The sequence below is a fragment of the Molothrus aeneus genome, chromosome 31 (assembly GCF_037042795.1).
Source record: "Molothrus aeneus isolate 106 chromosome 31, BPBGC_Maene_1.0, whole genome shotgun sequence".
NCBI classification, from domain to species: Eukaryota; Metazoa; Chordata; class Aves; order Passeriformes; family Icteridae; genus Molothrus; species Molothrus aeneus.
This window is the reverse complement of record NC_089676.1, coordinates 2,766,258-2,789,547: the sequence shown is the minus strand read 5'-3', so window position 1 is coordinate 2,789,547 and position 23,290 is coordinate 2,766,258. Positions and strand designations below refer to the sequence as shown.

The 23,290-nt window shown below is 47.7% G+C and overlaps 5 protein-coding genes across 5 annotated transcripts; 2 read left to right on the top strand and 3 right to left on the bottom strand.

The window, feature by feature from the left end:
• The first annotated feature begins 2,996 nt into the window (after nt 1-2,996).
• LOC136568362 (scale keratin-like) lies at nt 2,997-3,323 on the top strand. The gene has a single exon (XM_066568332.1). The coding sequence runs from the start codon at nt 2,997-2,999 to the stop codon at nt 3,321-3,323; it is 327 nt and encodes a 108-aa protein (XP_066424429.1).
• Nucleotides 3,324-6,585: 3,262 nt separating this feature from the next.
• LOC136568291 (scale keratin-like) lies at nt 6,586-6,954 on the bottom strand. Its single transcript, XM_066568223.1, has one exon. It carries the CDS (start codon nt 6,952-6,954, stop codon nt 6,586-6,588), a length of 369 nt encoding a protein of 122 aa, XP_066424320.1.
• A 4,754-nt stretch (nt 6,955-11,708) lies between these two features.
• Nucleotides 11,709-12,176, bottom strand: LOC136568255 (scale keratin-like). Its single transcript, XM_066568180.1, has one exon. The coding sequence runs from the start codon at nt 12,174-12,176 to the stop codon at nt 11,709-11,711; it is 468 nt and encodes a 155-aa protein (XP_066424277.1).
• A 3,851-nt stretch (nt 12,177-16,027) lies between these two features.
• On the top strand, nt 16,028-16,495 carry LOC136568252 (scale keratin-like). The gene has a single exon (XM_066568173.1). It carries the CDS (start codon nt 16,028-16,030, stop codon nt 16,493-16,495), a length of 468 nt encoding a protein of 155 aa, XP_066424270.1.
• A 2,593-nt stretch (nt 16,496-19,088) lies between these two features.
• On the bottom strand, nt 19,089-19,601 carry LOC136568205 (scale keratin-like). The gene is made up of 2 exons (XM_066568091.1): nt 19,568-19,601; nt 19,089-19,510 (listed from the first exon to the last, which is right to left on the bottom strand). The coding sequence occupies exons 1-2, from the start codon at nt 19,599-19,601 to the stop codon at nt 19,089-19,091; spliced, it is 456 nt and encodes a 151-aa protein (XP_066424188.1).
• Between the last annotated feature and the right edge of the window lie 3,689 nt (nt 19,602-23,290).

The following is a 23,290-nucleotide window of genomic DNA, read 5'->3' as shown; positions in this document are numbered from 1 at the left end:
TCTCCCTCCATCCCTCCCTCCCCAAGTACCTGCTCTGTTAAAACTCAGATTTTTCTCTCTTTTTCCCCTTCTCCCTGTCCCTCTCCCTCTTTCTCTCCCTCCCTGCCTCCTTCCCTTTCTTCCAGGCACCTTTTTTTCCAAAAGCTCAGATTTTTCCTCTTTTCCCCTTATTCCTGTTCTTTCCTTTTCCCTTATCCCTGTCCTTCTCTCCTCCCTCCCTCCCAAGCACCTGCTCTGGAAAAACTCAGATTTTTCTCCCTATTTCCCTTCTCCCCATCCCTCTCCTCCTTTCCTCCCTCCTTCCCAAACAGCTTTTCTGCAAAAACTCACATTTTTCTCCCTCTTTCCCTTCCCCCTATCCATCTCCTTCTCCTTTCCTCCCTCCTTCCCAAAGAGTTACTCTCCAAAACCTCCAGATTTTTCTCTCTTTTTCCCTTCTCCCTGTTCCTCCCTCCCTCCTTCCCAAGTAACTCCCTCTCCAAAACCTCCAGATTTTCCTCTCTTTTTCCCTTTTCCCTCTCCCTTTCCCTCCTTTGCTCCCCAGGGCTCTCCCAGTCTCCCCAAGGAGCGGCTCCCGCCCCGACCATGCCCAAAGCATCCCCCAGACTCACTCAGAACCCGAGGAGCTGAAATCTCAGGAATTCAGAGCTGGGATGGGAGGAATTGGGAGCCGAGAGCTTTTTATCCCATCCCAGGATCGCCTGGGGGCATTGAGCCATCCCTGGAGTTTCCCAACCCTCGGGAGGCGATCCCTGCCCGGGCTCGGGTTGTTTTATCCGCCTCAAAGCAATTATCAGTTTCTCCCAACACCCTCCAGTTTCTTCCTTGAGTTTTTTTGGAAGCGGTTTCACTTCCTGCAGCGTTTTTGCTGATTTTGCAAAGTTGGGAAAAATGTTGAGGGATGAATTTTATTTTTTTTTTCTTTTGGTGGAATTGCTCCACAGGCAGGGGCAGCTTCCATAGACCAGCCTGGCCTTGGACACTTCCAGGGATGGGAAATCCATGGAATTCCCTGGGACAGCCCCTCACAGGGAACAGTTCCTCCCAAAAATCCCACCCAAATTCCCCCTGACCCCATTCCCTGTGTCCTGTCCCTGCAGTTCCTGAGGAAAAATCCCTCTCCAGCTTCCCTGGAGCCCCTGCAGATCCTGGAGGGGCTCTGGGGGCTCAACATTCCCAACATTCCCAGCCTGGATCCATCAGGGAGAGGCTCCAGTCCCTTGAGCAGCTTCACGGCTTGGGGACACCAGAACCGGGCACAGAATTCCTGGTGGGATCTCAGCACAGCAGAGCAGAGAGGGAGAATCAAACACCAGGAGCCAAAAGGAAGAATTTTAGGGTTTATTTGGGTTGATCCCACTGGGTTTCTCTTTTTGCCCTTTTAGGAGGATGGGGATGTTGGGACAGGGATTTCCAGCAACCCCCGGGGTTTGTGGCCCCACAATTTCTCCTTCCCTGGTTTCTCCTAATCCTGGTTCTGGTTTGGGTGAATCCTCTTAACTGTAAATTCCAAGGGTTGGGAAAACTCAGGGAAACCCCAGGAAAGGCTCCCTCAGGCTTCCAACCCTAACGGTTACCAATGGGAAAAAAATGGAATAAAATGGACATTTTGGGACAGAATTCTCAGGGCCACTAAAACCCCCGCTGTTCAGTTTATAACTCCATAAACGGGAGGGATTCTGGAGGGGGGGGGAAAGCTGATTTCTTGAGGAAATATGGGAATAATGTTGGGTATGGAAAATGGAGACACAGCAGGAAATGTAATCCGTGAATGACTGGGGAGGGGGAAATCTGAGGAACGAATCTGCTGAAGTGGCAGCCAGACCTCTGCCTCAGCTGCACCTGGCCATTCCCAGGTTTTCCAGGGGTGATGCAGGATCCCCTCCCTGACCTGGCTCACCCCAGTCCACGAATCCTCCTCCCTCAGCAGTGCTGATCCCACAGATTCCCTAAAAAGTGGACGTGGATTTCTCCCGGAAAACTCCCCAGTTACTCCCCATGGACATTTCATGAAGCTGGGGGTGTTCCGTGACCAGGAGGGTGGGAAGGAGCTCTTCCCATTCCCAAATTCCACAGGAAGGTGTCCGTGGATGAACGTGCTTCGAGTCGGAGTCACCGGAGTCGCTGTGGGTCAATAGCGGCAGAAATTGCACAATTTTTCCTCGGAAAAAGCGGGGTGGGAGCCGAGCTATGTCAGCACCTCGTGCTGATGGATCAAGCTCTGAGCAATCGTGAGGCAATCCCAGAAGTAAGAAAAAGCAACAAGGAAAATTAAGAAAAATAAATCATTACTGTGCCTGAGTAATGCCGTGGATGTAACAACAACAGTAATAATTGCTGAGCGAAATAATCGCTTTATCTGGGCCATGAGAGGTGGAGGGAATTTTTCTTGGATCATTCATCAGCCGTGGATGTTTCAGCTCCAGCTGATTGCCCAAGAAAAGGTATAAAAACCCTCTCAGCCCTGGGCTGCTCCAGCAAACCCTCCCGACTCGCTCCGAGCTCCACAGGGGTAAGTCCGAGCCTGGAATTGTCCCTGGAACTGTCGGGATCTGAACTGAGCTTTGCTTGGATGCAGGATTGTGGGGCCAGCAGGGCCAGGGCAGGGTTTGGGGTTTAGTGGTAATTTTGGGGGTTACTGTTCATTTTGGGATTTACTGTTCATTTTAGAGGTTACTCTTAATTTGGAGGTTACTGTTCACTTTGGGTTTTACTGTTCATTTTGGGGGTTACTGTTAATTTTGGGGGTTATTGTTCATTCAGGGGTTTGCTGTTCATTTTGGAGGGTATTTTTGTGTCAAATTGACTCCATAATTAAGAGTCAGGAGGCACAGGAGACAAAGACATGAGAAGATGGAAAACCCCAAATTTTGAGCCTCTTTGTGACCTCTTTGCCGTCCGTTCTTTCTCCTCCCAGCCCAGCCTCCATTCGATCGGTCTCTGACCTTCCTGCTGCCTCAGCTTCGTGGTTCCAGACCCATCCCCAATCCCAGAAGATGTTTTCCTACAGACAGAGCTCCAGCTCCCGCTGCCTGACCCCCTGTGGGATCTCCTGTCCCCAGCCCTGTGCCGACACCTGGAACCAGCCCTGCGTCACCTCCTGCGGGGACTCGCGGGCCGTCATCCACCCCCCGCCCGTGGTCATCACCTTCCCGGGGCCCATCCTCAGCTCCTGCCCCCAGGAGAGCATCGTGGGCTCCTCAGCACCCTCAAACTTCCTGGGATCCGGAAACTTCCTGGGATCCGGGGGTTCCTACGGCTCCTACAGTTACGGGAGGTCCTACTCATCCTACGGATCCTCTGGGAGCTGCAGACCCTGTTAAACATCTCAGGAATGAGCAGGAAGGAGCCAAGAGCCACCACGGAGCCTCCATAAATCCTGGAAGATCCCAGAGCATCTTCAGCCCCAAATCCAGGCACTTCCTGGAGCATCCTCAGCACCAAATCCCGGCAGATCCTGAAGCATCCTCAGCCCCAAATACCGGCACTTCCCGGAGCATCCTCAGCCCCAAATCCCGGCAGATCCTGAAGCATCCTCAGCCCCAAATCCCGGCACTTCCCGGAGCATCCTCTGCCCCGCGCTTTTATGCAAATTCCCTTTTCTTTGTTTTTCTTTTTTTTTTTTTTTCCCCCCCGCCGCTCCTGCAAATAAACCCCGACCTCAGACCGGTCCCATCCATGATCCCTGGCTGGCTGAAAGTGGGATGAGGTCGTGTCACCTTCCCCCGCCCAAAACCCCAGGAGCCATCCCTGTGGAATGCCCAGCCCTGGAGCGATTCTTTCCTTCATTTCTCCCAGGATTTTCCATCCCCACCGTGATATTTCGCTTCCTCCTTTCTCATTAAACCATTGCGCATCAACATCCAGAGTTTTCCTGTGGTTTTTATCCATAATTTTGGGGGGGTTTCTGCCAGTCTGGGTGAGTGTGGCATCTCCTGGTGCCTTTCCAACACCCGGAAGGTGCCCGGGTCCTTTCGGGCGGCGACACAAAGTCATTCCAAGAGGGATAAAGAGGTTTTGGAACTCTCCCAATCCCATTCGGATCTTCCCTCGGGGCAGGCGTGGCTGTTCCCTGTTCCCAATGAGAGTCAAGCACGGGTGACTCGGATTATTTGTGTCTCAATACCTGCCCCGGGCTGCGATGTAATTACATCCCCACACGGTAATTTTACAGTTTTTAAAAATTGTTTAAAAACAGCCTGGGGGGGGAAAAACTTTCCTTGGAAAACTTCCCTTGGAAATTCCCACAGGAATATTTACCTGAAAGGCAAATTTTTGGTGGAATTCTGTGAGTTCCTTGAACTTTCCTATAAATAAATTAAAATAAATGAAAGAGTTGTTGAAGCAGCCCACTCTCCCCTGGGAGGGTGGGGAAATTCTCTTTTCCAGGGAATTTCTGGCTGCCCCCATCCCTGGAATTGTCCAAGAACAAGTTGGAGCAACCTGGGATGGGGGAAGGAGTCCCTGCCCATAAATCAAAGATCTTCAAGGTCCCTTCCAACCCAAACCATTTTCTGGTTCTATGAAACCCCAAAGGACAATTCTTTAGCCTTTAATTCCTTAATTTTCCCTGGGCTTGGAAGGAAAAGAAAGAAACAGGGGGAAAAGATCAAAAAATGGCTCAAATCTTAGGGGGTTTTCTCCTCCTTTTTATGTCTCTGTTTTGGAGCAGCCTCTGGTCCTGTGACCCCTGATTATGGGGCCAATTCGATAGAAAAATCATCATTTTCTGGCCGCTGTGACAATGGGATGTGCCTGTGGCAATTCCTGAAGTTCTGGGGCACAATTTGAAGAGGAACAAGACAGAAAAATTCCGATGGCAGCAACTGAGGGCCCTGATCCACCTGCCACCCAACCAGGGAGTTCCCGGGAGCGGGGAGAAAACTCCGAGGATGAGTAAAACTCTGCTCTGAACCCCAGAGGTCACTGCACCCTTGTCTTACCCCGCGCTCAGTCCCAGGACAAGGGAAGAGCTGTTAATTGAGATGCAATCAGCAGCTGACTCATTAAAGGCGTTTCAAACGCCGAATCCCAGCTCGGGGCAGATCCCGATGGCAATTAAACCTCTCGTGTTTGATTTCCTAAATTTATTTAATGGGTAAAATATTTATTTAGTGGTTGTTAGGTGCTCTGAGCAAAAATCGTTATTTAATGGGGCTTTAGGTGCTGCGGGCTGGCAAAATATTTAATGGGGTTTTGGGTGCTGCAGGCTGGCAAAAATCTTTATTTAATGGGATTTTAGGTGCTCCGAGCTGGCAAAATCGTTATTTAATGGGGCTTTAGGTGCTGCGGGCTGGCAAAATATTTACTGGGGTTTTAGGTGCTGCAGGCTGGCAAAAATCTTCATTTAATGGGTTTTTAGGTGCTCCAGGCTGGCAATTTCCCTGCAGGTACAAAGGCCCAGGGATGTGCCCTGCAGGATTCCAGCGTCCTTCCAGGGCCAGATTCCCGTGGGATTGGCAAAGGGAGGATTTGCCGTTTTTCTCATTTTGCAATTGGAGGAGCTGCACTTCCATTTTTTCAGGTGTTTTAAATGAAATTCTCCATCAGGCACATTGAAGAAAATCTTTTTTAGCTCATTCCCTCCCCCTTTTTCTTTTTTTTTCTTTTTTTTTTTTTAAATTAATTAAATAGGAATGTCTGGAATCTTTGATCTTTTTGAAATGTTCAAGGGGTTTTGAGCAACGTAATCTACTGAGAGAAAACCATTGGGGTTGGACTTGATGACGTTTGGAGGTCCTTCCCAATCCAAATCATTCCCTGATTCCATAATTCCTTGTTAAATTAAAAAAAAAAAAAAGAATAATTCTACCTGATAAATTCCCCATGTCCTGTCAGGTTTGCCCATGGCCTTTTCCAACTTTAATGACACTGGAATTCTGTTATTTTAATTTTTTTTTTTTAACCTTCAAAGGATGGAAAGCATTTGGAAAACCAAGTAAACTCAGGCTGTGCTCCTCCTCGGGGAGCAGCCCGGACCTGCCTGTGGGCAGATCAGTGGATGATGGGAAAAAAAGGGAGAAAAAGGGGGAAAAGGGGGAAAAAAGGAAGCCAGGAGGCTGCTGTGTGATGCAACAAAGTTTTAATGAGCAAGAAATGCCCCTTTGCAAAGCCAGAGATCACAGAAGGTGGAAAATCCATTCTCAGACAATTTTGGGGAAAATCCATTCCCGGATAATTTTGGGGAAAGTCCAACCAAAGTCCTGCTCCGAGATGTCCTCAGCCGGCTTCTCCTGGCTGTTGTCCGAGGATATTGGTCATTGTGGGTGAAAATCCATAGGGAATGGGCTGTCCTACACCGGTCCAATAAATCGGGAATGCTGGAATAGGGAACGGGGTCTTCCATGCTGGTCCAATAAATCAGGAATGGGCTGTCCCATGCTGGTCCAATAAATCAGGAATGGGCTGTCCCACACCGGTCCAATAAATCGGGAATGTCGGGACAGGCGGCAAGAGCAAACAACGAGGAGGTGCCGAACAAGAAGTGGGAGAAAGATCGGGAATGCGAAGAGGGCCGCGGAAACACCGACCCCTCATGCGCGTGGATTTGGGCACTCCTGGGATAGCCTGGAGGCTCCGGTGCCCTCAGCAGGGCCCGCAGGAGCCGCGGAGGAGGCGGCTGAAGCGGCGCGACACGGAGGGGCCGCAGGAGCCACCGGCCAGCGCCGAGATCCCGTACCCAGAGCGAGCGCCGTATCCTGGGAAAGCCGCGGAGCCGTAGAGACTCCCAAAACCCTGGGAGCCGCCAAAAACCGGGGCTCCGGCAGATCCCACCACAGCCTGCTGCGGGAAGGAGCTGAGGATGGGGCCGGGGAAGGTGACCACCACGGGCGGGGGCTGGATGAGGGCGGTGGAGTCCGGACACTGCCGGACGCACGGCTCGTTGCAGCTGTTGGCCACGGGCTGCGGGCAGGAGATGCCGCCGGTGGTGGGGCAGAGGTCGTAGCAGGACATTTCCTGGCAGGCTTGGAGGGGTCCTGGAAGGCAGAGAAGGAGCTGCTGAAAACTGAGGGGCCGTGGAAAGGGGCAGGTGGGGGTTTGGGGGAGCTGGGAAATGGGGGAAGGCATCCCCAGGGGAAAAATTGGGGTGGGATAGGAGCAGGTTTGGGGTTGGGAGAGGTGGGGTGGGATGGGATGGGATGGGATGGGATGGGATGGGATGGGATGGGATGGGATGGGATGGGATGGGATGGAGATGGAAATGGGATGGGATGGGAGATGGAAATGGGATGAGATGCGATGGGATGGAGATGGGATGGGATGGGATGGGAGATGGAAATGGGATGGGACGGAAATTAAAATGGAATGGGATGGAGATGGGACGGGATGGAAATGGGGCAGGATGGAAATGGGATGGAGCAGAATGGAACAAGATGGAGATGTGATAAGAAAGAGTGGGGTGGGATGGAGACGGGATAGGATGGAGATGGGATGGGATGGAAGGAGCACAATTCCTTCATCAGATAAAAATATGGATTTAAAACGTTTTTCCATCTGGATATCTGGCCATAAAAGCCTTTGGTTTAATGTTTTTTTCCAGTAAAAAAAGTAGAAATATTATTTTATTCACTGGGTCAGAGCACAAGTCTACTTTCCTTCATTTTGGCTGGGCTGAAAATAACTAAACAATTAAATATTTTTGTATATATAAATGAGGAATTAAAATAAACTCTTTCTTCAGCTGGATAGCTCAGGACATGGACAAATTTCCCTGATCCAGTTGTGGAGCGAAATCCAGGAAAATTCACCATTTTAAAGCTTGTGCCATCCTGAATTTTTATTCTACTGTCAGTCCAAGAATGGCTAAAAAAAAAAATTCCTAAATAAAAAATGCCTCGCATGGATTTGGCTCCTAAAGCCTTGCAGTAAAATACTTGTCAGAATACTGCAAAAATGAAAATTTAAAGAATAAAAAGAAGAACATGGGAAAAATAAAGCCCTGAAAATTAATGCAATAGTTGCAAACAGCAAGTGGAATAAAAAATAAAAAAAGCAAAGAAAGGCATTCTGGAGCTGGGAGAGGAATGAAAAGGTATCGGACTTACCTGACGGAGAGGAGAAAAGCAGGAGAAGGATGGAAAAGCTCCGCAGAGCTGCTGCTTTTATACAAACCCCGGGATGCCCCGGGGCTGAACACGCCGAGCCCGGGAGTCGCCACCTCGGACGAGCCCAAATCACTCCCCAAAGTGACGAAACTCTGCCGGCTTTGCAAAACCACCCTGAACCTCTGCCCAGCACATTCCAGCTGCCGGCTCCCTTTCATCTCTGATCCTGACGGAGCAGCTCCATCCCTCCCAGCGGGAATTAAATCCCATTTGCTGAGCCCTTCCTTCATTATCTTCGGTAATGATTTTAATCAGAGTCAGAACCTGCTGCCGTGCACAGGTTTGGGATTTGCGGCTCCGGATCTTGGCTCTCGTCACTTCTGCTCCCAGATTTCGCAATGGAATGCTTGGAGAGGTGCAAGGTTTTGCACCCGCAGCCACGAACCTCAGGTCATTGTGGGAATGGTGGATTTGCTCGCTGGGATTGGGAATTCCCGATTTTCCTCAATGCAAAAATGAAAATATTTTAGTACCTAAAACAAGGCTTAAACCAAAGTTTGTTGGGTTTTTTTTTGTTTTTTCTCTGGAGGGATTTCAGTGTTTTTTTCACAGACGAACATCGCCAGGTCCCACCTCAAAACCTCTCATTTGCTGTGGATGAGTTATTAAATAAACACATTTCCACCAAAGTTACACTGAAAGTGGGAGGTTCTTTCCACCAAACTTCAGGATGTCCCCAGGGGATTACGGGAATAATTTCCCCCAAAAAGTGTCCAAATATTTTTTTGGGTGTGTTTTTAAGCAATTCCCAAACCCTCCTTAATATTTTATGCTTGAAATGTGGTGTGATTATTGCAATGTAAATATGGGGTTGTGTTCTAACAGCCCCGCATTTTGAAACGTAATTAAAATTAGTCTTAAAACTATTATTAAAAATAAAACTTTAAAAAAAAATTGTCGAAGTGAACTCTTCCTGTTCCCTTCACCAGCTCATGGCTTCTCACCTAAGTGGATTTTCTTATCTAATTTAAGTTTTCATTTATTTGGGTGAGTTTCTTCTTCAGTGCTGATGTTTTAACTCACATTTTCTCTGTTTGTAGCCTGAACATCTGTGAGACAAAATACAGATCTGGATGGTTTAAAAAATATCTGTAATTTCCTCTGAAAAGTTCTGAATGGTTTTGTCCAAATCCAAATTCCAACAACGCATAAAAGCTGCTGATTTCACAAGGAAGGCACCGAGGCTCTCATCAATTTTTTATCTACCATGGGTGAAGAAGAAAGGAAAAAATCTTGCACCTTCAAGCAGATGAAAATGATGATTAACACCTAAGCCAGCATCATTATACCAGCTAATGAGAGGAGAATAAATGAAGCAGCAGAATCCGAGCGCTGTCATTCTGAATGCATTTCATGGAACGTTACCAGGCGTGAAACTCGGCCAATTAAAGTGCTGAGATGAAAGAAATCTTTGGGTTGTAATTTGCGTTTCGTGCGGCGTCAGAATTTGAATCAACTCATAAACAGAAACATTGAGCAAAACCCTTTCGTCACCGCGAGGTGACCCAGGTGTGATAAACGCGTTAATGGGAGCCTCGCGGTCCCCAGCGGCTCAGAGGACGTGTCAAAAGCCCCTCCTCGAAACCGCCTGGAGTTTCACAGAATCACGGAGTTATTTTAGTTGGAAAAGAGTTCTGAGGTCACTGAGTCCAGCTGGGACCACCCCGTACCTGTTCATCCAGACCAATGTCCAGGAATTCCTTGGACACTGCCAAGGATGGCAACCCCAACCCTCCCCGTGCAGCCCCTTCCAAGGCCTTTCCAGGAGGAATTTTCCCAAATTTCCCACCCTGGCACAGCTCGAGGCCGTTCCCTCTTGTCCCGTGCCTGTTCCCTGGGATCAGATCCCAAATCCCCCCCTAGCAGATCCCAAATTCCCCCTGGATCCCCCTTTACTCCAGACTGAGCCTCTCCAGCTCCCTCAGGATTCTCCATTCCCTTCTCCAGCTGCTCCAGCCCCGTTCCCATCCCGGGACGTTCTCCATCCCCTCAATGTCCCCCTTGCCATGAGGGGCCCAGAACTGGACACCCGATTTTCCCATTTCCATCAGATTTCCAAGATTTCCCCCTTGTTCTTCAGAAGGTTCTGCCGGGTGATGGCCACGCTCGCGTCACCTGCTGACCATCGCATTTCCTGATGACCAACTCCAGGATTGCCCTGACCTGAGGGTGGTGGCTCAGCCACCATCCACTGTCACCACACGGATCCTTTGTCCCTTCCCTCTGGAAGCACCGCGGGATCTCCGTTAGAGCCTGCCCTAAACCCTGCTTGAGGGCTCCTTTTGTAACCCGAGCTTTTCTTACCCTGCTCTTCACCACCACAGATTCTCTGGCAGATTTTTCAGGTCCTGGCAGGAGGCAGGCAGATTTTCAGACTGATTTATCAGGTCCTAGCAGGAGGTAGAGATTTTCTGACTGATTTTTCAGGTCCTGGTAGGAGGTAGGCAGATTTTCAGACGGATTTTTCAGGTCCTGGCAGGAGGTAGAGATTTTCTGACTGATTTATCAGGTCCTGCCAGGATGTAGACAGATTTCTGACTGATTTTTCAGGTCCTGGCAGGAGGTAGACAAATTTTCTGACTGATTTTTCAGGTCCTGGCAGGAGGTAGAACATCCCCTCCACCTGTCATTTGGATACCACTGGGGAAGCCCTGGGTTCTGCCGGGAGTCATTCAGTTTTGCAGCAGGTTTTGCCTTTTTTTAATTCGTGCTTTCCCTTCAGTTTTCTGGTCAGAAGTTCTCTAAACGTGGTGATGTTCAACAAATCCTTTTGCTGCGGGAAAATGTGTACCCTGAGATCTTTTGGCAGCTGAACCAGATGAGGAAAACTCCCTGTGAGATAAGGATCTGCCTGAATCAGGAGGTGGCTTTGTGCTTTGCTGATGACATAAGAAGATAATGACATTTATGGTGCAGTGCTTTTGTTGGGTTTTAGGCTACTTATAAAATACGGACACAAGTTCTATTTCTATTTAATATATAAATAAATTAAACCAATGTTCTTGACGATCTTCAAGGCTCTTCCAACACAACTCAGCGATTCCGTGACCACTCATGAGGTCCTTGTTGTGGGTTTAAAGAAGTTCCCTCTGCACACGGGGCTCAGCATGTAGAGGAAACTTCTGATCACCTTTGGCCACCATGCTGTGAGCACACTGTAATTCCGTAAATGTAAATTCACTGAAATTGTAAATTCATGGGTACAAACTGGCCCCATGGAAGGCTCGCTCTTCATAGAGACTTTCCCCTCTGGGCAGGGTTTGCTCAATGTTTTTGCAGCCTCATGCAGAGCAGGGAGCTTTACCCAGCAGAGGTTGGCAAACTCAGGGTGGGTGAGGACGCAAAAGCTCAACACGAGGATTTTCAGTGATGCAACAGTTTTAATGAGAATGAAAAGAACACAAACAACATGGTAACATCAGGGTTGTAAATGCAGGCAGAGCTTGAAAGACACTTCAGTCTGTCACTGCACTCAGCCACAGGGGTGATAAAGAAGATAACAAGGAGTTGAACTCACGAAGGTATCAGGACAGAAATTGAAGGGAAGAAAATTCTGCATTTTGCTTTGCCCTTCTACATCATCCAGAGGGTTTTCCCTAGGGTTTAGCAGGAGCCCCAGTAGCCGCGGCCGTAGCGGCCGTACCAGGAGGAGTAGGGGCTGCAATAGCCGGAGCCAAAGCCTCTGCCAGAGCCATACAGGCCCCGGTAGCCCCCACAGGACCCCAGACCCCCATAGCCCCACAGGCCCCCGTAGCCCAGGGATCCATAACCCCCATATCCATAGAGACCCCCGTAGCCCAGGGATCCGTAACCCCCATATCCATAGAGACCCCCATAGCCCAGGGAGGCCCCGGAGGCTGCAAGGACGGGAGCTCCAGCAGATCCCACCACGGAATCCTGCGGGAAGGAGCTGAGGATGGGCCCGGGGAAGGTGACCACCACGGCGGGAGGCTGGATCACGGTGGTGGAGTCGGGGCACTGGCGGACGCACGGCTCGTTCCCGCTGTCAGCCAGGGGCTGGGGCCGGAGGGCGCCGCAGGCAGCCGAGGGGTACAGGTCGTAGCAGGACATCTTGTAAGGGGTTGGAGGTCAGCGGATGCTGAGGAGTGAGCAAAAGGCAGAAATTCAGTGGTTAAAATATTTCACAGTAGGACATGTGGATGAAAAGAATTGTTATGCCTCAAGTCTTGGTGGTCCTTCCTTCTCATCAGTGTTTTTGTGAATCGCTCACCCTCTGAGCTCACTCTCATCTCTCCTGGGGTCTCATTCCTAATTTCTCGTACTTCATTCCCGCCATAGAAAACCCACAGAAAATTCTTATTGGCTGAACAAACCTTCTGCAAGGTTTGGAAGCTGGTTTGGTTTCTAATTCTAAATTTTTCTAATCTTTACTAAGAAGAAAGAATGATTTTACCATTTCGAACTTATGAATGTCCAGCACCGACTAAAAATAAAACCATCACAAAATAACCCAATTATTAAGAATCTTAGAATCCTTATGGATGCTCCCAACCTTGATTAAGACCAGCAGAAAAGAGAGACTGGAATTTTCCAAGGGAAAATTCCAAGGGAAGAGATCCCTTAGAATGGTGCTTACCTTTCTCACGGAGCTGAATGAAGCGAGGAAGGCGAAGTGAAGAGCCCCGGGTTGGGAGAGCTTTTATACCATTCCCAAGATCCTGGGGAACATCTAAGGTGCAATTTGGGGATGTGCATAATTGGGACAAACCCCAAATGAATGTGACACGTAGGTCCTCAAAGTTCTGCTGACTCTTTGTTTATTTGCTGGTCCGAAGTCTCGTGAAATGTGATAGGTGTGTTTCATCACAGAGCACTCTTTCATCTGGAATGGTGACAAGTCATCCTCATTCCTGTTATCATTCCATTCACAGCCCTGGCGTTACAGCAGGAATTATCCCAACGCTCCTCCAGAGCTTCTCCATTGTTAATGGCAAAACCTGTCTGCTCGCTTGGGGTCACCTCGCGTGCAGAGCTTTTTCCATTAAAAAACCAAAATGCCTGGAGAAAAAATTATTTAGAGCAACTTTGGGGTGGTAATTTTTATTATTATTACTCTCTGCTTAATGGGAGGACAATACGGAACCCAAAGGAAGGCATGGAAATCATCCTGTGGTCCTTAAAAGGTTTTTGCTACAGAATCTTGGAATTATTTCAGTTGGAAAAGCCCTCCAAGGCCATCAAGTCCAAGCTGTGGCCGACCTTCACCCAAGATCATTCCCTGTTCTCCTGTCCCTTGTTCCCTGGGACCAGAGCCTGTGGTTGCCCCATCCCTGGAGTTGTTTTTGAATAAAATACGGTTCATGAATTTCCGGGATTTATTCAGAATTTTTTATTTCAAATTATTTTTCATTGGGAAAAAACCTGAAGGGGCATAAACCTCCAGTATTTGCCCTTGAACTGATGATACCAAGGACGCAAGTATCTTGACTGAGGTGTTTGAATGTGATGTCATTCCATAATTGTGAGGCACCTAAATCCAGCTCTGCGCCTTTAATCTACTGGAATCATCAATAGGATCTGCATGGACTTGCTCCCTGGAAGCTTGAAAATATTATTGTCCAAAAGCCCCTGCCCCCCAAAGGCTGAGAACGCCACCTCAACATTTAGGGATCACCTGTGGCGTGGAGTCTGCAATATTAAAATGGCCCACCCATAAACAAGGCAAGAAGGAGCCTTTGTGTTGCACGTTCCAAATTCCTGATTGTTCCCTCACCCCAGAAATTTCCAGCTCAGCCCTTTTTGGGGTTTATGACTTGTGTATCACAGGAGCTCATGAATTCCTAAGAACACGAGGCAATAATTCAAAGCATTGCGTCACTTTTTGACTTTTGCACCAGAGGATCCATGTTTTTCCTAGAAAATCACACATTTCCTCAGGCCCGTTCAATACTCTCAGGTGCCACCTTTGTCCAGAAAACATCGGACCCTCAACACCAGAGAAAAGTCTCTTCAGGACCTCCAATCCCTTTGTGGTTTTTGTTAATTTTGTGAATTCATTCCTTGTATCATCTCCCAAACCCAAACAAGCCTCAGGAGGACAAAGGTTCCTCCCGGTCTCCTCCATGGAACTCTGTGGAAGTGGCCAAAATTAAGGATTTCACTGTTTTTCCTGCTTAGAATTAAATTCTGGTGGAATTTGTGATTCCGATGAACCCATGAGCCAATCTCCAGGTATTCAGTTCATACCAAGAGGAGCTGGCTTGGTGATTCCTGATGTAATTCCAAGGAAGTGACAGGAATAATGCCGGGTGTTAATCTCCCCCCAATTCGTCACAAGATGAAAGAATTCTCTATAATCTCAGGTGATGCTTAGATCATTATTACAAACAAATTTGAAAGGCCTCATAAAAGCCAATAATGAAACCAACAATTTCATCATCCTGATGGTTGCATGAATTTGAAATTGGGGCGGGCAAGAGATGCTGATCTGGTACCTCCAGCTGATATAAAAGCTCCTGTCTCTCCTCGCTCCTCCAAACGCTTCCCTTGACTTCTCAGAGACTTGGGTAAGTCTGAATCTTCTCCATTGCTCTTGGTGTATTTTTTATTGTTGGTTTCAACTTGAGTTGATGTCCAACATCCTTTCTGTTGGGTGCATCTGCATGGGCTTGGGGAAGATCAAGGACCTTTCTGTCTTTTTGGTGTGTGGAGTTCTTGGTGTAAGGAACTGCGGACCTTGAAGCAACTAGACAGTGCTCGGGGTCAACTGAGTTGACTGGATCCCCTCCCATATGGAGCCAGGCTGGGAGAGCTGGGAATGTTCAGCCAGGAGGAATGGAGGTTGTGTGGAGACCTCAGGATGTGCAGGGGCTCCAGGGAAGCTGGAGAGGGACTTTCCTCAGGAGCTGCAGGGACAGGACACGGGGAATGGGGTCAGACTGAGAGGGGAAATTCAGGTTGGATATTGGGAAGAAATATTTCCCTGTGAAGGTGGGGAGGCCCTCACACTGGATACTCCATGGATTCTCCATCCCCGGGAGTGTCCAAAGTCAGTTGGGACGGGGCTTGGAGCGACCTGGGATAGTGGGAGGTGTCCCTGCCCATGGAGGGGGTGGGACTGCATGATCTTAAGGGTCTCTTCCAAACCAGGCAATTCCAAGCTTCTCTGTTTAGCTCCAAATAACCTGCAAAGAGCAGGAAGTTGGACTTGAGCCTTTTGAATCACTTCCAGCTTGAGAAAGCCTGTGATTCTCTGATCCTCATTTTGATACGTTTAACCCATCTCAACATTTGCATAAAAGGTTCAGGGTTTGACAAGGGTGCCACCCCTGCAGCCGTTCACACGTGATAAAGCCATTTGTGTCTTGCTACCACAAGTCCTCAGGCTCTCCTTCACCTTCTCGCTTTCAAGTTTCTCCTCAGAACTCTGTTGAGGATTTACAGAACATCCTTGGAGATTTGTTCTTTATTGTCTTGTCAAATGCCTTTCTGGGAAAGCCAGGTGCTCACAATCCTATAATCTTTTGTTCCCTTGACTCTCAGCAAAATTGGGATGAGTGGGAAGATGAAGCTACTGTAATTAAGTTCTCTATAAGCTCCATCTCATGCAAACCTGCTGAACCCAAATCTCAGTTTTCCTAATGACTCATCCAATGACCTTGGACAAAGTCACTTTGCTCTCGCTGCCTTTGCTTCCCAGGTTTCAGTTTAATGTGGAGGAATCATTCATAGATCTCTGCAGGATGTTACAAGGGACAAGGTTTTTAGGACATTCCCCACTTGCTCTTGTGTGTGGACACCCTTTAGAGAATTTTTGAAAAAAAACCCCTTTTTGAGAAAAAGACAGCACTGAGATTTGCGAAGTTCTCAGAACACTCCACTCGTTATTTTAATTTAAATTGCTGAATTTTGAACTCCTTGCCTTCTTTTTTAGCCTGTGTTGACCTCCAACCCCTTACAAGATGTCCTGCTACGACCTGTACCCCTCGGCTGCCTGCGGCGCCCTCCGGCCCCAGCCCCTGGCTGACAGCGGGAACGAGCCGTGCGTCCGCCAGTGCCCCGACTCCACCACCGTGATCCAGCCTCCCGCCGTGGTGGTCACCTTCCCCGGGCCCATCCTCAGCTCCTTCCCGCAGGATTCCGTGGTGGGATCTGCTGGAGCTCCCGTCCTTGCAGCCTCCGGGGCCTCCCTGGGCTATGGGGGTCTCTATGGATATGGGGGTTACGGATCCCTGGGCTACGGGGGTCTCTATGGATATGGGGGTTATGGATCCCTGGGCTACGGGGGCCTGTGGGGCTATGGGGGTCTGGGGTCCTGTGGGGGCTACCGGGGCCTGTATGGCTCTGGCAGAGGCTTTGGCTACGGCTATTGCAGCCCCTACTCCTCCTGGTACGGCCGCTACGGCCGCGGCTACTGGGGCTCCTGCTAAACCCTACGGAAGCATCCCGGAGAAGGAATCGCCGGCAATGGAGAGATGCAATCCTGGCCCCAGAGGAGGTGTTGTGACCACGGCCACCCCACTCCAGTGGAGCTGGAAGCACACAACTCCTCCTTGATTTGTTCACCCTCTACTTGTTGTCTTCTGGGCTTTTTTCTTGACTCTGTGTGTGCAATATGTGGGATGAAACAATAGTTTATCTTCTTCTAAAATGCAACTTCACTGTCCAACTGAAGAAGAGCAACCCCAGAAGGAGTTGCCTGTGACCTGATATTCTTCATACTCTGCAATGCTTTCCTGTGAATGCTTTTTTTCTCATTAAAGTGATTCTGTTCTGCAAAAATACAAATGAAGTTTTAGTTTCAATTTCTCTGGCTGCGGGTTTGCAACACTTCTCTCTGTAGAGGGGGGGCAGGGGGTGAATACAAATCCTCACAATAGGCTGAGGTTCAGACTTCAAGACCAACTGGAATGTCTCAGCTGGGAGTGAAGTCAGCTGCCTGTTCCTTGATCCAGAATTTGGGAGCAGGAATAATAACATTACAGAGTCATGGACTCATGGAATGGGTTAGATTGGAAGGACCCCAAAGATCTTCTCCTTCCCCCCCCCTACCATGGGCAGAGACCGCTCCTGCTAGACCAGGTTGCTCCAGCCTGGCATTGGACACTTCCAGGGATGGGGCAATCAGAGATTCCCAGGAAAACCTGTGCCAGGACCTATCCACCATCACAGGGAAAGATTTCTTCCCAATATCCACCCTAAATTTGCCCTCTGTCAGTTTGAATCCATTCTCCCTTGTCCTGTCACTCCAGTTCCCAATGAAAAGTCCCTCTCCAGCTTCCCTGTAGATCCTGGAAGGTGGAATGTCCCCAGAGCAAGAAGAAGGCTGGATTTGCTCACAGGTTAAGGCATTTTCTGCCTTTTAATTTTTCCAGGAACCATTTTCCAAGTTCTCTCTGTTCCAGCTTTTCTTGCTGGAGTGAATGAATCCTTTGAGGAGCTGTTTTTCTGTCAAAAGCCATCCAACACCTTAGATTTCATGATTATTCAGGAAGATTTCAGATTTCAAAGCTCCACTCTGTGGCCCAGAAAACTTTATTTAAAGATTTGACAGGAAATTGATTTAACTTTTTGCCAAGGCTGTTCCTGAGGACAGAGTTTAAATATTTGACTGAGGAAATCTTTGAATCAGAACACAAAGCTCAAAGAGATTAAAGCTTTACCTGGAAGAAATTCATACGGAAATTTAATTTTCCCTGTTTTTTTTGGGCAGGACATTTATGTCCATGGTGTGGGGACAGATTGGATGAAGCTCTGAGCCACCTGGGCCAGTGGGAGGTGTCCCTGCCCGTGGCAGGGTGTGGAATGAGATGAGCTTTAAGATCCCTCCCAGCCCAAACTGTTGGGAAGGATGAAAGTTTGACAAGAAAGTCTCACAGATACGTGTTCTTGGCAGAAAGATTTTTGAATCTAGAATCTGAAGAAGGAATGGAGATGGAAGCAAGTTTTGATATAGAAGAAAAGAATTGCTGAGCCAGTCTTGCTAGATAACCAAGGAGGCAGAGGGTGTGTTAGTTAGAAGGGGTTTTATGACTTAGAACAAAGGATAAACCCACTCCAAACAAGAAGATGTTTTTACCAAGCATAAAGATAGCACAGGCAAACAGGTCAGCAGATGTTGTAAGTAGAAAAAAGGTCTCAGAACTTTCCACTGCAAGAAAACCGAAAAACAACTTCTAGCTTCAACAGCAATGCACTAACTTTGAGTGATTGGAGGACAGCAACATGAATATGGTAATTATCGCAGTTATGATGGGCTGCAGATAATAATTAAGGTATAGATTGGTTCTGCTGTATTAAGACGCTCAGCAAAGAAAAGTATAGAATGCATTGTAACCAAAACTAATGCATTATAAAATATATAATGCATTGTAACCAAAACCAAAGGGTCTCCAGGCCTGCCTGCAGCTGGAGCTGACAGCTGTAGGCACAGCTCTGTCACCCATGGGCTGCTCTAATGTCTTAGATGTAATAAACTGCATTTTGGAGAGCTGCCTGGAGTCCTGCATCCCTCTTTTCGGCTCTTACACCAAACATTCCATGATTCCAGGATATTTTAGGCTGTTACTGACACCTGCACAGGTGAGGCTTCTCCAAAGGCAAATAACAATGGTGAAAACGGGAGAAAAGACCACCAGAACATGGCAATTTTGATTCAATAAACTTTTATTGAAAGCAAGCAAAGCAATGCATTCGCAGAGTCTCCAAGAAGCAAGAAGCTCTTCTCCAGCCAGAGGCAAATTCACATGTGATTGTTTGGGATTCTCTTCCAAATCCCAGCTGTTGGTGTGAACAAACAGGACCCATTTTGAGCCCTTTTGTTCCATATTTACCCCAGGCAACACAGAAATGGGGCAGGAGAAGCATTATGGCAGAAGCTGAAAGAGGAGAAATCCAAAAGGGGCTGAACAGCTACAATTTCCTGGTGTTGAGATGGAGCAGCAGTAGTTCCAAGCTCTTTGGCTGTGAAACCATCACATTTCATCTGTTGGCGAGACCTCTCTTGGGATTTTCCCCTCGGGTTTAGCAGGAGCCACAGCTGCCGCGGCGGTAGCGGCCGAAGCGGGAGGACCAAGGGCCGCAGGAGCCAAAGGATCTCCCAAAACCATACAGACCCCGGTAACCCAGGGAGGAGCCCCCACAGGACCCCAGACCCCCATAGCCCAGGGAGGAGCCCCCATAGCCCCACAGGCCCCCGTAGCCCAGGGATCCGTAACCCCCATAGCCCAGGGAGCCAAATCCCCCACTGCCCAGGGAGGCTCCGGAGGCTGCAAGGACGGGAGCTCCAGCAGATCCCACCACGGAATCCTGCGGGAAGGAGCTGAGGATGGGCCCGGGGAAGGTGACCACCACGGCGGGAGGCTGGATCACGGTGGTGGAGTCGGGGCACTGGCGGACGCACGGCTCGTTCCCGCTGTCAGCCAGGGGCTGGGGCCGGAGCACGCCGGAGCCACCGATGAGGCCGGAGCCACCAAAGAGGCCGGAGCCACCGATGAGGCCGGAGCCACCCATGGAGCACAGGTCGTAGCAGGACATCTTGCAGGGATGGAGGTTAATCTGTGGGAAGTGTTAATTTGTATTAATTTGAAAAGGAATAGCAAACTTTAGGCTGTGCTGAAGCAGTCCAAGGGTATCAGTCATAAATCTGGGAAGTAAATTTATTTCCTTGTCTTCTTTTTTCCTATGGCTGTGATCGCCAGGCTACTTTTGACTTCAGTGCAACACAGTCTGTACTCTTCAGTTGTATCTTTGAATTTCCAGAGCAGATAATTTCATCAGTATTACATTACTCTCAGTTGATGATTTCTACTCAGATTTTATCTTTCCTGTTACAAACTCAGCAAAACTCTGAGTTTTGTGGCTACGAAATGTAGCCACATCTACAGGTTATTCTTTATCTCCTAAAATACAGCCAAGGAACCCTTTGGAGTGCTAAAATAATACAAGTTCAGGGTTCAGTACAACTCAGTGACTCTCTCTCTTAAAAGACATAGAGATAAATGAGAAATTAAACACCAAATATCCTACAGAGCAGCAGCAGCCTGACCCCAACCAGATTTCTTGACAGAAAGTTCAGTTTAGAGAAGTTTGAGACAGAAGTGTCTTACCTGGTTCACGAAGGCTGAACAGGTGAGAGAAGTGGATGGAAGGACCTGGTGCAGGCACCTTTTATACAGCTCCCTGCTTGCCCACAGGGCACTGGGCACCTGATGCACCAGCTCATAATTAGGTCCCAGCCCCAAATTGCAGGCCACATAATTCCCCAAAGTGCTGAAATTGTCTTTGCTCATTGCTGGTGCACTCCAAACCCACACATAGCGTGAGCTGCACATTCCACCCCAGACGTCTATTGTCTCCGGGCTTTATGCGGGGAATTATTTTTTGTGATCCCATTGCTTTCCTTAGCGTTGGGGGAGGAAATAAAGCTGACTTGATTTATTTATGAATCCCTCATAATTAGGATGACTGAAGGACATTCATGGTTTTGTCCAGGCAAAGGTCCCTGAGTGAGACCAACAGGAGACACGGAGACAATGGAGTTTCTTTTAGGGACTCAGATGAGGACTGGGGACAAATAACAAAGGGAAAAACATTGGTTCTGCAGGCTCAGCATTTCTCCCTCCACCCACTCAAGGCAAGGCAAGCACAACAGTCAGGAGCATCTTTGAATGGACTTTATACCATAAAATGCCATCATGGAATGGTTTGGGTTGAAAAAGACCTTCAAGATCATCCAGGGACACCGTCCATAGACCAGGGTGCTCCATCCTGGCCTTGGACACTTCCAGGGATGGGGAATCCATGGAATATCCTGTGCCAGGATCTCCCCACCCTCACAGGGAACAACTCCCGCCCAACATCCCGTCTAAACCTCCTCTCTGTCAGTTTTAATCCAATCCCTCTTTTCCTGCCAATTCAACCCTTAGAAGAAATCTCTCCCTGTGTTCTTTTTTAAACTCTCCTCTGGTTCTCTTTCAGTCCCTGGAAACAGAGAAATATTTCACCTGGCAGCCACAATTCCATGGAAATTGAGTTTTCTGAGTTGTTTCATTGAGCTTTCCTTTCCTTTCCTTCCTCATGTTTTCCCCTCCTATTTTTACATGTTAGAGACACAACATTCTGTGTATTAAATAAAAAAGAAAAATAATTTTATTCTTAAGGTCAAAGACAGGAAGGTCAATGTTATAAACCAAGAGCTGATTATGGGAAAAACTCAAGTGGCCTCAATTTATGCATTTTAATGAGATAATCTTATAATTGTGGGGTGTTTACACCCAGGTGCAGATTTTATATAACTCTGACACAGTAGGAATAAGTCAGTAATGGGTGTTCAAGAGGTGCTTGAAAATCCCTTGGAATGTTCTTGTAAAACTTCAATGTGAATTTTTTTTCCAGGATGATGGCTCAGGAACTCCCCATGTCTATCTTCAGATTTGAAAAAGCTCATAATTTATAAATAATACACGGTGTGAAGATAACCATGTGGGTGATTATGATAACAATGATAATGATAGAGTAGGACGATCGCGGTGTAAACAGAGAGAGAAACCTCAGCAAATCTAACATTTGCTTTTCCCAGCAGATTTCCAGCTCGTAATTACTCTGTGCTGAAAGACACAACAAGGATGGCATTAGGTGCAAGATCCTCTCTAAAAACAAAGGGGTTTTATTTCCACTACAGCTAAATTTGGGATTTCTCCTATATAGAATCATGGAATGGTTTAAAATTGGCAGGGACCTCAAAGACCCTCTTGTTCCAACCCCTGCCATGGGCAGGACAGCTTCGACTGTCCCAGGCTGATCCAAACCAGCCTTGAACACTTCCAGAGATGGAACCATCTCAATAAAACATAAATTTGATTATTAATTCAATGTACACTCTGATTATTTTGAGCTTTCCGCTCTAATCCTTAAAATCATAAATATCTCTCCCTTCAGAACTAAACTCAGGTTTAAACTGTGGCTTAAGGGTTGGAAAAAACATAAGGCTGTTCTGGATATTTGTGTCCCCAAACCATTCTAAGAGTTCCATAATTTCTGTAAATGTCTGGGCATAATTGTCTTATAAGACAGGACAAAAATATTTGCGTGTAAATGGCTCAGCACACGGTGTCACCCCAAAATACTGACACGAATTCATGAATCATGTTTAAGGATGAAAGATGCACCAATTTCATCCATCAGCGTTCCGGATCAAAGGACCTCGCGTGACGTAAGGCAACATTTGAGATCAAGAATAAACACAAAGAGCGGCAATTTCGTCACTTTGAGGAGCAATCAATACAAAGAAATGTTCTGTGTCAACTAATGAGCTCCTCTGAGCCCTGAGGCAAGTCTGAACTGTATAAAAGCCGTCTCCACTTGGGGTTGTCTCAAACGTCTTCCCTTCACTCGTTCTTCTCAACGACTTGGTAAGTCTGGAGCTGCTCTTTGCTGCTTTTGGAATCTCTCTTTGCTGCTTTTGGAATCTCTCTTTGCTGTACAATTCATCCGGGGTGCTCTCTTCCACTGGGAACTCGTAGGCAAAATTTTAGGTGATGAGATAAACCTTGCAAAAACTTTACGGAAGGCTGCTCTCTGCTCTCGGGGCTAGAGCTCTGTTCCAAACCAAACCGAAAATTCCTTGTCAGAAAATTCTCTTGGATATTGGGTTGCCTTCACCAGTTGTATCTATAATGTGAAAGGTTCAGTGTTTATTCCTATCCTCTGTTTGGCTAAATTGGTGACTGGAAATTATCTGGAAAGTTTAAATCTTCCTGGTTCACAGGGAAATGTTGAGTTTGGAGGCAAACCTGCCATTAGATGCAGTTTGTTCTATTCCAAATCAACTGAAATGCTTTTAATTCAAGATAAATGGGCATGAACACCCTGGCTTGGAGTAGGACACAGAGAATAATTGAGAACTGTTTAAAATGCTCTGTATTAGATGTATTTAAGATTAAAAGGGATTCTGGAGGGAATTTAAGGAGCTGAAACGTGGAGCGCTGGGTTTTTCCAAGTTAATGAGGGCAAGTGGTTTGGTGTGAGAATTTTTCAATAGTTTGTGGCTCAAAATCAAAATTCTGGGATGTTAAGCTCATTGTAGGGCTCTCAAAGCCCTGATTCAATGTTTGGAAATTTGGGACAATCATCTTTGCAATTCCCTTGTAATGGTCTCATCCAAGAAGCTACCGAGCAAATCTGAACAGACAATGAGTTATAATCCCTGTTTAGACAAGGATCAG